The sequence below is a fragment of the Argentina anserina genome, chromosome 2 (assembly GCF_933775445.1).
Source record: "Argentina anserina chromosome 2, drPotAnse1.1, whole genome shotgun sequence".
NCBI classification, from domain to species: Eukaryota; Viridiplantae; Streptophyta; class Magnoliopsida; order Rosales; family Rosaceae; genus Argentina; species Argentina anserina.
Genome location: NC_065873.1, coordinates 3,390,486 through 3,404,606, shown reverse-complemented (window position 1 = coordinate 3,404,606; position 14,121 = coordinate 3,390,486). Strand labels below are relative to the sequence as shown.

At 34.2% G+C, this 14,121-nt stretch overlaps 2 protein-coding genes across 2 annotated transcripts; both read left to right on the top strand.

The window, feature by feature from the left end:
- The first annotated feature begins 1,354 nt into the window (after window positions 1-1,354).
- Window positions 1,355-6,416, top strand: LOC126785364 (CBS domain-containing protein CBSX2, chloroplastic-like). The gene is made up of 7 exons (XM_050511030.1): window positions 1,355-1,862; window positions 1,939-2,003; window positions 2,164-2,224; window positions 3,330-3,382; window positions 5,453-5,568; window positions 5,869-5,926; window positions 6,029-6,416. The coding sequence occupies exons 1-7, from the start codon at window positions 1,568-1,570 to the stop codon at window positions 6,101-6,103; spliced, it is 723 nt and encodes a 240-aa protein (XP_050366987.1). The 5' UTR covers window positions 1,355-1,567; the 3' UTR covers window positions 6,104-6,416.
- Window positions 6,417-12,021: 5,605 nt separating this feature from the next.
- LOC126785367 (uncharacterized) lies at window positions 12,022-14,044 on the top strand. The gene is made up of 5 exons (XM_050511033.1): window positions 12,022-12,286; window positions 13,085-13,198; window positions 13,383-13,456; window positions 13,659-13,735; window positions 13,828-14,044. Exons 1-5 carry the CDS (start codon window positions 12,267-12,269, stop codon window positions 13,828-13,830), a joined length of 288 nt encoding a protein of 95 aa, XP_050366990.1. The 5' UTR covers window positions 12,022-12,266; the 3' UTR covers window positions 13,831-14,044.
- Window positions 14,045-14,121: the final 77 nt, after the last annotated feature.

Below are 14,121 nucleotides of genomic sequence, written 5' to 3'. Positions count from 1 at the left end.
AACAAATATAATATGATATTTATTCTAGTAACGTAAAAAGAGCTCGATATGTAACATAATTAAATTATATTAATAAGCTAAATAGAGTTTTTTTGCTCGTTATTCTTCACAGTAAATTTTGATTAGAGTGTTATTAAATGTACCTAATAACTTGTTGGGTATAGTTATAATTTTAGTCGGTCTATAAAATTTAGATATTTGATGGCTACATTTGGAAGCATTTTTTGAATAACATATTTATGTTCTATTAGCCTTGTGACATTAACCTGAAATAAATCATCAAAATTACAACTCACATTATACTTGTTACTGGAATAAAAACCTCGTTTGTCGACCAGTTATCCAAGCTGTTCTGCTAGGTGCCAGCTCTCTCCGCAAGTTGTGCAAGAGAAAAGACTTGTTCATAATTAAGAGCCAAGTGGCCAACCCACAAGTAAATCTGCAACATTTAGTACCACAATTTCTACACCTACATCAAGAGCTCCATCCATACACACTAAACCAACTATGAACTATGACTATGAGCTTAGCAGAATCACATGTAAGGCTAGTTGAGCTAAAACACATGTAAATATGTTATATGTGCAAATGTTTGAGTTAATCAAGTTTGTTAACTGTAATTTTAAATTCAGTCTTACTAAGTGTTTTTTCTTTCTCTTCCTTTCTAGATTTTTTTCTTTTTGTCTATTATAGAGTTTTATTATTTTTTTCATTCTTTTTTTTCTTCTTCCTCTTCTTTCACAATTCTTTTCCCTTCCAATTTTTTTTTCTATCCTTAATTTCTTATATTTTACAACTTTGTCTACTATTTTATATCTGTAAACTATATATTGCTTTTTTCATTCATTTTTTCTTCCTCTTCCTTCGGAGTTCTTTTTCTCTTTAAAAAAATGTATCTATCCTTATACTTTACAATTTTGTCTACTATTTTCTATCTCTAAACTCCATATTAATTAATTTATATTATCTCCCCTTTTTTCTTATTATCTTTCTTTAGTTACAACATATTATTTACATATTCTTTAAAATTTTAGTTTTATTATAAAAAAAATATTTTTTAGACTAAAACTAGCCCTACCCACTTTTTAATCCTGATTCCCGGCACCTGATGAACATGAGACCTAAATAATTCTTAATTAACTTAGAATTTTCTTTCTCTCATAAATTAATGTATATTCCAGATTTATGTTTATTAATACTAATCAAAAAGCAGATATACCTTGCCGTACACGAACAAATGACTAACAGTCAAAACAGACGCGCGTCGACCTCTCAATAAATCCACCCAATGACCGACCAAACGCCGTTCCTCAATCTCCGTTTGACACGGAAACTAGCGCAGACTCTGAAAGCAAAACAGCCAACTGCAACCTGCTTAGAGAATCTCATTCTATCTCTCTGACCACACCACAGACCTTTCCCCTTCCAAAAAAGAAATCAAAATTTTTTAAATTCCAAACTAGAAATTAAAAAACTACTAAACCCCTCTGCTTCATCATCAACATCATCATCTCAGATTCTCATTCTTAGTGTTTTTTTTAGTTCCATCAGAATCAGAATATCTGGTATGATGGGCTCAAACTCACTCCCATTTCAAATCCAAATCCAAATCCCAATCTCTTTAGCCAACCACACCCCCACTCCTTCCCTTCCTCCACTTCCTCTTTGTCCCTCACTACGACGTCGTTATGAGGCCCGCGGCCTCGCCATCCACCCCCGCCGCGCGGCGTCTACTCTCGCCTTCTCCGCCGGCGCCGGCGTCGCCAACTCCGTGCCGAGAAATGGAAACTACACCGTCGGCGACTTCATGACCACCAAAGAGCACCTACACGTCGTCAACCCCTCCACCACCGTCGACCAAGGTAAGGGAGCCTCTCACTCCGGTGCAGTCTTGAATTCATTCCTGACTGATTCAGTTTGATTTTTTCTTCTTTACAGCGTTGGATTTTCTGGTGGAGAAGCGAATTACCGGCTTTCCTGTGGTGGATGATGACTGGAAGCTGGTAAATTGTGCTTAATTTTGTTTATCTGTATGAGATTATGAGATTGAAATCAGTTTTACGTTTTGAAATTTCAGAAGGAATGACTGTTTGTATTTATGAGTTCGTGCTTGCTTGTATCAATGACTGTTGCAGTGTTAGATTATGACTGTTTGCATTGCAGGTTGGTGTTGTTTCGGATTACGACTTGTTAGCATTGGACTCCATATCTGGAGGAATACAAGGTATGGTGTGTTGCGAGGTCTATGAACATTTTATGCCTTCGTCGACCTTTTCGGTTGTGTTATTATGATGCCTTGGTTTAGAAGTTATGCTTTTGTCTACCTTTTCTTGTTAGCATTAGTCTTTCTACTAGTTTGGGAACAGTAGGAGATTTGAAGTTGGTTAGTGAATTTCAAGGGAGACTAGAAGAATTTAGATATCTGAACTGAGGTCAAATGCTTAATTTAATCCTGAACAATGATTTATTTCTCTTAGTAACGATGTGTGGAATCTGAACTGAGGGGATAAAGTTGTAGACATTTACAAAGGAAACGAGAAATGAAGGGAGCAATGTAATTGATATCAAATAAGCATACCTATATATATATATATTTTTTTTTTTTTTTTGCTTTTGTTGGGAAAGGATGACAGAATAACAGAAGAAGTTCAATTTATCACCCTGCTAGCTTGAGTAATTGCTCAAGGTTGGGTTGCACAGTATCACATACTAAGTTAACAAATTTAGTTTTCTTTAGAGAGAAGAACTATTTGATTTTCGCCTGTGGAATTGGGTCTATGCTGGAGTGCCAGTATACATGTGGTCTGTGGTAATGGCGCCTTGAGCCTTTGGCACTTTTGGAGCTGCTCTGAACTCCTAAAATGAGCCTCTCTGTGCATTTCTGATGCATGAAAAAGGTTCAAATTTCTAACAATCCAACCAAAAGAAATATAAATATTTGATTATAGCTTGGTAAAGTTATGCAATTACTAATATCCACTTGAATAGAATAAAGTCAAAAGGAGCTCTTGCAATGATTTAGTTCAATATTATACTGTTGTTTCATAGTTGAAACAAGGGATAAAAAAAAATAGCACCAAATAAAGCATCCAGCCTCAGGCTACCAAAAGAGATGAACTCGTTGCTGCCTATGATCTCATACATTATACCCTTGCATATTTAGCTGACAAAGGTAACATAGTTTTCTGACAATAGGTTCACTAGGCTCCCAATGGAATCGCATGGACATCGTCTGCCATATTTAGTTTCTTTTCAACAATATTTTCTTAATCTTTCTTTGTTATTCATTGAAATGAATGAAACTTATCATGATGTTATATTCCCATCAGGTGGTAGTCAACATGACCCAGAAATCTTTCCTGATGTGGACAGTTCTTGGAAGGTATGTTTGATGACAAGTCTTAATTTTAATTTACAAGCTGTCTATTGTGTTTTAATGTGTAGTTTGCAATTAGATCATCGATGTTGTATTTCTCAGTTAAGTAGGAGAATGTTAATTTGTTACTCTTTGATCATGATATGGAGACTCTGTTCATGCACACACCACATCCGGTGATGTACCCAAAGTCCTTGCCTAGCAGGAGTTTGTCTCTATATTTTCGAGTTCTGAATTTGTCAGAGAATATTGCTCTTACAGCTATTGGTGTAGTCTTACATATTGACAATGCTTACTTAACATGCTGGCAAAAGTGATATAGAATCCCAAATCATACTCTTATCAGGATCTGCAACTTCTGACAACCAATAATCCCCTGTCCTTCTGCTGGTGACCTGTGGTCTGTTGGTAATATAGAGCTCATGGTTTGGGATGTCATTGACATATACAAATGGGTGTGGATTCAGGAGAAAAAGAGTATATAAGGTTTAACATACTGGTAAAGGTCATCTGTTTCTTTGGTCTTGAACTCATAAGCCGTTGGTTATTTCATTTAATTTTTTGGGGAGTGAACTATGCATCCCCTTCCGAATAGATTAATAGTTCTTCATCTCGCTGTTATCTCTTCACCAAAACTATCCCTGCCTGCCTATATCTCTTTCTCCTGCTCCATTTCCTTTATAGTACTCTTTTCAAATGATTTCTTTCTCATAGGCAAGTTGATCAGTTTAAAGTTCAATGCTTTTAGATTTCCTGCCTAATCCTAGATTGAGGACGTTTGGTTTTTTAATTCAAATTTGGAATGCAGAATCATTTAAAGGCTTCTCGTGCTTTTCACCATCATCCTTGGTCCCCAATTTTCTTTTTCCTAACCCAGGAAGGATTGAAGTTAACTCTGTCATATATATAAATAAATAAAGCCAGATCCATGAACCCTCCTTCTAGCTCCTCAAATTGAAGGTTTGTCAAGCTCTTGCCCTCACCATTCTGCCCTTCCTTTGTTCACCACGACGTGCCAGATAGGCCTTTGGAAAAAAAAAGTGGTGGATGGTACTAGAAAGTGAATGCTTGAGGGAAGAGAGAAAGAAGAAGAAAGAGTAAAAAAAGAAATAGAAGAACAGAGCTGTTGTTCAAATGTAGATCATTAGAGCCCAATGAAAGAGAAAAGAAAAGCAAGAGAGAAAAAGAGTTGAAAGGATAGGAGGAGAGAGAATGAATGCAGTGAAGTTAATATCTTTAAACAAAGAAAGAGCAAGCTGTAGGCACACACACACACACAATAAAGCTGGAAATGTGGTGTGGATTTCGCTTCTCAGTTTAGCTAATATCTACCAAATAAGAAGTTGGGGACATACTGGAATTTGGCAAAGCCTAATGGTTTGGAATATATATGCTCAACAATAGTGAATTGTAAGGTTCTTGCCAGATTTTTTAATACTGATGGCTCCTCTCCTTAATTTGTCCACAAGGTTTCATCATGTTTCCTAAATTATAATTTTTCTCGAGATTTTAAAATGTTTAATTAAAAGAGATTACACTGGTGACCTTTTTGTTATTGCATAGTATAAATAGAATTTTACTGTTGTATTGAGCTTTTTTTCCCATCGTATCAGTGAGAATGTTTATGTTTGAGGAATAGGAAGAAAACAAATGTATAACTTTGCTAAGCATTCCATTTAAGTAGTCATATTATTCCATGATTTAGATCAATTTTCTGTTCTGTTGTCAGGTATTCAGTATCTAGGATAACACGGTTTTTTATCATTTGAAAGCTTTTTGAGGAAATTATGGTGGTATGACCACACCTGACCTCTTGTTGGACTTTACATGTGAAAACAAGTGATGAGTGAAGAGACCATAGAGATCGTGTGGTGTTTGTTCTTGTTATTTCTCTCAGTTGTAGTTGAGTACCTTAATGAGTAGTGTAACCTTGAATGTCTGCTTAAATAAAAATTGAGACAGTTTATGTGCCTTAGAATTTTAATTTGGAGACAATATATCTTCTTATATGTTATATTACTAAGATATGTTATAGTTGCTTTGTGGTATACTCTCTAAATCTGGATGTTATGGCAGACTTTCAATAAAATACAGAAACTGCTTAGCAAAACCAATGGAAAAGTTGTTGGTGACTTGATGACATCTGCTCCACTCGTTGTTCGTGAAACCACCAACCTAGAAGATGCTGCTAGGTAATTGATTTGATCGATGTCCTTAAACATCTAGTTTGTTTATGAAGACTTATTGATTTTTTATTTCATGTGACTATTAAACAAACAATGATGAGAGACCGTTAGAGTTTTCTAATGGCTACTGCTATGACTTAACTAGACTTTGACAAATTTCTCACACCATAGACTTGTGGAAGTTATCATTCTGCTTTTCATGCTAAAATGTGATGGCAGGAGACATTTTTCACTTGAATATGTTGTTTAATTTAGTAACGTATCTTTGGGTCAAACAGTATGCCTTAACACTTCATATCCTGTTAGGTTGTTGCTTGAAACAAAATATCGCCGACTGCCAGTTGTAGATAGTGATGGCAAGCTGGTAAGAATCCTGTTCTTTTTAAACAATAACAAGTTTTTCTTATTTATTGGACGCCAAACTGTGGCAAGTCCTCTCTAATGGGTTTCCTTTCACTGTTAAAAGGTTGGGATCATTACAAGGGGAAATGTTGTTAAAGCTGCCCTACAGATTAAACGTGCTAGTGAAAAATTAGCTTAGTGCAGGGGAACATCATTGGAACTCAATAGACATGCATAATGAGCTAACTAAAGATTTATGAACTCAAACATGTCACCATTATTTCTGCAGCAAGCGGGCACAGCCTGTTGTTGCATCGATTTATTAAGAGAGCCAATTATGGCATAATAGATTGCACTATAACAGGGCCGTCGTTGTATTTTTCATGAAATATATATGTATATTTTAGGCTTGTAATTGATCAACATTGTATAGGTCCTCTAGGATCAGACCTAAATTTTGTATTATAATTTATAAGTGATTTCTTATATTCATAGGTTATTATGACCTAGAACCATGTGTTGATTGTATTGGTTTGTAAGGAACTTCCATATTGCTTTCATGTGACTGCTTCATATTATGATCAGATTGTTTATACTGATAAGTAATAAGTCATACTGAACTGTATGACGGGGTACATTCAAATTTATAAGTGAAGAAAGAGATTTCAAAGCTAGCTGGATTGGATATGAGGTAACCACAATTTTCTGGTGATGTCAGTCAGTTCACTTAAGCACTTGAACACCCTTGACAGACACCTGGGCAATTCCTGGTATATTGTTTTTGGTTTCTTATCATTTCTCCTAGGATGCTTCTCAGGGTTTGGATGAGTTAGAAGACCAATAATTGTTAAACCCAAGATTGATACTTGGGATCTCACACTAGTTCTCAACCAGGTCAGATCTAAATTATATAGGTCATATCATACTAAAATCGACAAGTGGTTCGCAAGAAAACAGAAATACAACTTGTGCTCTCAACTTCTTGCAAGCCAGTTTTCAATAGACTTGTAAATTAAGCCCAAGATCGACGGGCATACTCAAACTTAGCCTAAAAAATTGGGTCGCAGGTTGGCTTGGTCCAAATTAATAGAATGACTTTACTCGGCCCGTTTTGAAATGGGTAGGATATGAGCAACACTTTTCAAGCCCTGAGCCGACTCAAAGCTCTAACCATATGATATATTATAGGGCTGACTCATATTCCGGCTCATTCTCGATGTCTAATTTTATTATTAATTTATGAGTAATTGATATAACCAATAACTTATGTTGATGTTGAACTCCTATCTCAATCAATGTTTTTTCAAATAAAAGTTAAAATATTTTATTATTAAAAATCATGGGCTAAACATAGGTTTTTTAAGCCCAAATTTTATCTGCCTAGATAACAGGCTCGAACTTCACATATTTTGATAGAGCCGGCCCTACATTGCTCATTTTACACCTAATGATGAAAAAGATATGGGTCTGGTAGTATGTGGGTCTTCATATCTTAGGGCCGACCCTGCCCTGCCCATTTTACATGCCTAATTTAGAACAATATGTTCTAACCCCTTCTAATTGGGGCACTTGAGAATATAAACTAGACAACTAATTAAATTTTTCAGTCCATTTTCTACATTTCTACATAGATGCCGTCATGTATGCCAATATGGTCCCTCACCCTCAAATATTCACAAATTAATCCTCTTACTTCATATTTATCTTGTAACTTGATAAATCTCCTGCTGATATGAATACGTTTCATGCGAAAGATAAAAAGGAGTTGAAGAAAGAAGGGGGCCAATGAGGAGAAGACAAAACAGAGAATGAAACAGCACATCTGACTATTTTTACTGTTTAATTAATATGCATAGCTTTCTCTAGATTAACTTGGTTTACTTCAAAAAAAAAAATAGCATCAATGTTGTTCTTTGTTTTTTAGACTTGGAAAATGCTAGACACCAAAATATTATACCAAAAAACATATGCCAAATATGCCACATCATCATTCTAAAACTATAAATATCCAACAAGTATTCCTATTGAATATTTGGTTCCAAAAATAAAGAATCAAAAATAAAAATAAAAATAAAAGATTCTATAATCTATATACTATATACACCATAATATATAAACAAGTATTATATTTTATTTCGTGCAGATTTCGAATCGTGTTATCGGGTCGTGTTAGGATTAATAGTCATATTCTATATACACCATACGGCTCCTTTCCCTTCACAAGCATGAGAACTCATATTTGTCTAAAAAAAGGAATTTATAAAACTGAAAATTTAACACAATATGGATGATAGCTTTGAGCATCTAAGGCAATTTGGATTTGGTGGTGTTATGTGTTTCTCTTATGATTGGCATGTGCCTCTTCTCTTTCATTGCTTTTGTTCTTAGCTATACATCACCAAAGCTGCATCGTAATCCATTTTCCCTTACTGACATGGTTTGGTAATATATGAGCTCAAACGGGTTTGAATTAAAGATGGCCTGGGTTTCACTTTTGTTCTCGTAATATCACTAGGGTAAGTTTCTTAAATTCAAAAAACAAGATCACAACATTCTTATTATTGCAAAAAAGATACCAAGAAATAGAGAAAGATTGAGTCTGCATATGTGAGGAATTTGAGGTGTTTACCTCTTGATTGAGAAGAGTATAAATTGCAGAACTAGAATACTACACCCTGGTGTGTTTGGATGAGGAAATTGTAAAATTTATAGAAGTTTATAAATGATGGCATCTTAAAACCTATCAATCTGAAATTCGTTAATTGTGAATTCTACTGTTTGGTTATATTTATGTGGAATTTGAAGTTTGTGATAAATTAAAAAAGATTAAAATAAATTAAAGAGGTAAAATATAAAAAAGTATTTTTTAAAGATAATTGGACACTGGAAATGAATTTGCAAATGACACATATTTTGTGAGGAATTCAAGTGGGGAATTTAAGCTATGAATTCCTTCTTTTTATTTTCCACAGAAATATATAATTTCTAATTTATAATTGCCAAACAAGAAAATTGTATTTTGGAATTATAAAATCCTCATTTTTAATTAAATTTTCTAAATGCACCACCAACGTAACTTTTTTTTAGGTTAATCTCATGATGAAGTTTTGTACTCATATAAGGAAGTTATTTATTATCATTATTATAACCTATAATTAGCCAGTTTCAAAATAAATATAATTAGATACTAGCCTCAAACACATCCTATAGGTGTGAAAAAAAAAATTAACTAAACATAAGAGAGAAAAGTGGGAGATGTGTGAGACAGTTAAATGTGGGGAGTTATTATTCATTTAGACTGGATATTTCTTGTTTTCTCATTTCTCTTTTGTCGGAATCATTTTTTTTAAATTTATATTTTATAAATTACAATCATATCCTTCAAACTATAACCAATTAGTTTTAGGACTTTAATAAACAGTAGGTTTTTTAGAAAACTAAAAAATTTAACCAGTTAACATGTCAAATTTTCCTTTTTGTTTTATTAATAGAAGATATGTGCTGGAAATTATTCAATTGGAAGGTGATGACATGGTAATACCACATAAGATGCCACATAATTTGGTATTCATTTTTTGTATAACGTTTTGGTGTATGTACTCTTTAGACTTTTCCAGTGGGTTTTTGGCTTTTAGATCTAGTTTGATACAACTTTACTTCTAAAAAAAACTGTTTTTAGGTCAACTTTCAAAACTTATAGTGTTTGATAATTTAAAAAAATCCATTTAAAAAATATTATAGGTCACCCACATCAGTTTTTAGAAACTGTTTTTACTCAAAACTTAATAAATGTTAATATTAATATGTAAATTCTCAAATAAGACCCTTATCAATAATCATTCTCAATATGTCAAAATAAAATCATGTCATTTTTTGTTGTTGGCCATATCTATAACAGTTTTGTTTGGAATTTACCAAATAATATATATATTAACAACACTTATAAAGTAATATTTACCAAACAAAACATGTTTTAATTCACATCTGTTTTTTTAATTGTACAATAAAAACATATATTTTTTAAAAAGTCACAGCATTACTAAACTAGCCCTTAGACCTATTGGTATGTGTATCACAATGACAATTTTGAAGTGAAATTGCATCCCAGAGAACTATCAATATATATACATGCCTCTAGGGCATCAAATACTACGACATCAACCACAACATTAGTAATAGCAGGTGACTGTTGGTTTTGCCTCCTAAACCCTACCATTTACTATATTACTTTTGTTATCTGTAGAATCGTGAACTGTGACCTTTTGATTCGGGCAAAGCAATAGGAAGCCAAATGGTTTTAACTTATTGGGCAGCACCATTGTGAACTCGATCTAATGTTTCATCCGGTCATCCCCTTGTAACAATTTCTTCTTTATGAATGAAATGCCTTCAATAAAAAATTAAACACTGGCCAAGGGTTATGAGCAGTATTTAGGTAATATTAACACTGCCTTCAATATGTGTATCGTGTGGACTTGCTTGTTATGGTGTGTGAGAGCTAGTCTGTCCTTGAGATATCACGAGCTGGTTGGTTTCTAGGTCCCATATTTGTACGAAGTTCGTTTTGTGTCATCAATGATTCGATAAGGTTTTTTTCGATGAAAGTCGAAATCCAAAACGAATATGGGGATGGATCTACATTTACTATAATAATTACGCTACATTATAATTAGTTCATACGTGTATAGTGTGTCCATGAGTTGTGATCGACACGTTGGTTTAGTCAACAAAACAAAATATAAGCTTAACTTTCATTAGCAATACTATGATCGAGATGGATGGAGGGAAACAGGAAAAGCATTGTTGTGTTTACTAACAAAAAAGAAACTGTACATTGCGCTTTGGAATAAACTATGAATTGACACTACTGTCTCTAAACCGCAAATATAATATTGGAGAATCATCAAGATGTATTCTAATTCGTATTTTCAATCTGTAATATCTAATTTCTAGTTTTTAAGATTAAATTAAGTGGCATTACTTGCATATTCATACGAAGTAGTATTAAGAGCTATCTACAAGGGCAGTACGTGACAGAAAAATAATCATTAATCTATTTGAGCAGGAAAGATGCATGAAGCCATGAACTCGAAATCCATTTCATTGAAGAACAATGACCTTCGCATTCAATAAACCAGATTTCACAATGTGAAACTAGTTAAAATCATTGAAGGGAATTGAACTGAAGATACATAGTTGCATACATGGTGATCGTATCCAAGCCAAACTATATACTCATCGGTATAATTGCAGCATCCTCCTCCAAACATATTCAACTAAACTGAAGAAACATTTGAAGATTGAAAAATTAAACATGTAGATTAATGGAAATACTGTAAATCTGGAACCAACGAGATGAATCCTTCAATCAACTGCAAATTCGAAAACACAAGAATTATTTCTTATCTCCAAATTCCAATTAAATCGGTTTCAATAAAAAGTAATGTCGGGGATTTCTAAACGTTCTGATTTTGGGTTGTCAAGTTCAACTGCAAGAATCGGAGTCGGGAAGTGGAGATCCAAGCGGTCTCTCATGTCAACCAAATTGCTTGAGGAAGGTGATCGGAAATTCGGAATGTGAGAGAGGGTCGAATGCGAACGATTAGTTTCGGGAAAACGAGGGTTAATTTGGTTACGGTAAAAACATTGCTATTTTACTGTATTTTCAATATAGTCTGGGTAACGTCTTCTTTATATACATCCATGAACGACTTGAGCGATCAATTATTAGATCCCAAATACCTACAAGGCCACAACTCCGATTCTCATGTTTATGATGTAGGTTTTATATCTACGTGACTACATGTCCACCTTCTTGAAAAGCTTGCATGGCCTTGTTTCTAAACTCTGCTGCTGTCTTAAAGGAACACCTCCATGGACGATGTATTAGGACTGTTAATCAGTCCCGGTTCCTGAAGGAACCGTTAGAACCGAACCAGTTCAGGTCGGTTCAGTCCGGTTCCTATTAGAAAAAAATGTATATATAACTAGAACCGAACCGTTTGAAATTTAAACGGTTCAGTTCGGTTCTGCTTGTGGAAAATCTTCAGGAACCGTTGGCTCTATAAGTTATTATCTTCACCGTTAGATTTCTAGGTTTTAGGGTTACTACGGGAAACATCTTTATAGCATTATTGTTGTATGATAGTTCCAGACCTCGTCTTCTCTTCATCTCCTCCGTTCCCAAATCCAACTTCCCATGATGAAGAGACCCAAGCTCGATTGAGAGTTCGAGACCCATAATTATCTGTTTTCGTCTCCATAAGCAAGCACCCATAATCGATGGAAGTCGACCTCGACCTCGACCCCCAATTCAAGCATCCATAATCGATGGAACCCATAATCAATTCATCCCCATAATCATGAGACCCATTCAATTGAGGTAAGATTCTTCACTGTAATTCGAATTTATTTGTGTTGTTTCCAATTCAAGCACAACTGGAATTGTTATTGTTTCTAATTCAAACTCATTGCTACCGGGTTTTGAATGAATCTATTTGAGTTTCTAGTTCACTTGGGGTTCGAATCAATTTGAGGTTATAACAACATGATTTACTTTACTAATTCGATTAATTTGGGGTTTCTAAATGAATCAATTTAAGTTTTTAATTCATTTGGAGTTCGAATCAATTTAGAGAGGAAGTAGAGTTGGGTAGTAGTATCTCTGATAGTGCTGGTTCTGGTTGAAAAACACAAACTCATTCGAGTATTGTATAAGCTGATGGTGGTGATGCGGGTGATGGTGTTTCTGGGATGAGTTATTGGTTATGCCTCTTATGGTTTTGGTGTTGCATTTCTTGTTACCATTTGACTCTTCTGTCTCTTCCATGGCTTGATTGTGTAGACAACAAGAATGAGAATGAGAAATGAATTAGAGGTTTTGGGCATGTGAGAGAGAAAGAGGTTTGTTTCTGTTTTCTAATAGAACACAAGGGGAAGGTGTGAGTAGTTATTGGCTTATTGCAGAGAGATATTTTTTTGGGGTTTAGCTCCAAAATCCAAAGGTTCTTAATGTCTAGAACTCTAGCTATGAAGCAGGTTTTGATTATGGTGAGTATAATACATAAGCTCACGGTTTCTAGGATCCCAATGTTTTCCTCATGTATTTTCTTATATATGTTACATAGGTAGACTTTAAAGTTTGGATCTAACTCTTGTTCTTTTGTCCAATAAACTTTAGGGACAGAGCTAAATACATACAAGGGGACTTTCGATTCAGACGCGTATTAAGCATGAAGAATGCCAGGAAACTAATGAAGACATTGGTTGAGAAAGAAATGAGGAATCTGAAGAGGTAAAAAAAAAACAATTATTTTTGTTTATTTCTTATGTTATTTTTTTTACTGTAATAAATCTTGTATATATCTATTTTGATCAAGTTAATAGGGTTATTATAGGCTATCCACAAGTGAAGCTTTAGAGGGGCTTCATTGTAGTTGAGATGAATGATTAAATTTGAGATGGTTTATAAATTGCAGGATAAACGATGCAAGAATCAGATGCCCTATTGTACATGACAAAAAACTTCATGTACTTGTCATGGATTTCATAGGTATATGCAACATTTTTTTCCTAATGGATGTATTAATTATTTTCAAACCGTTTGATCATTTGTAGTAACTGCAACATAAGTGTAGTAACTGCATCTTTGATCATTTGGTTTTCAAACCGTTTCCTGTGATCAACTCTAGTCTTCATAAGACACTTCAAAAACTGCTAGTTGGAGTAACATTTGTTCTCATACTTTTTTTTAGGTAAGGTAGGATATGCAGTACCTCTTCTGAACGATGTTGCATTATCAATAGACAAGCTGCGAGAAGGTTACAGGGAGGTGTGTTCCAATATTTGATTACAGTATTACATATTAATGATTATATAAGTAAAATTGTAAACATAATGCTTTGTTGCTAAATTGCTATGCAGTAAAGAAGTTGACTTGGTGGCTGCATAACTTGTATTCATGGAGGCTGGAGAGTGTCACAGTAGTCCACATAACTTGATTTCAATTTACAAGCTTATTTTTAATTTTTATGTTATCTTTTGCAACTTTGTTTTGTTGTTTTGTAATTTGCTATGCTTTCTTGACTATTGATGAGTTTAGTACTATGGTTTGTATATTGCCAATATCATCAAGAAGCATTGATGTTTAATTATTTATACAAAATTTTAGCTACAGAAACCGTTTTGGAACATGAACCGTAATAGAACCGTTTGGTT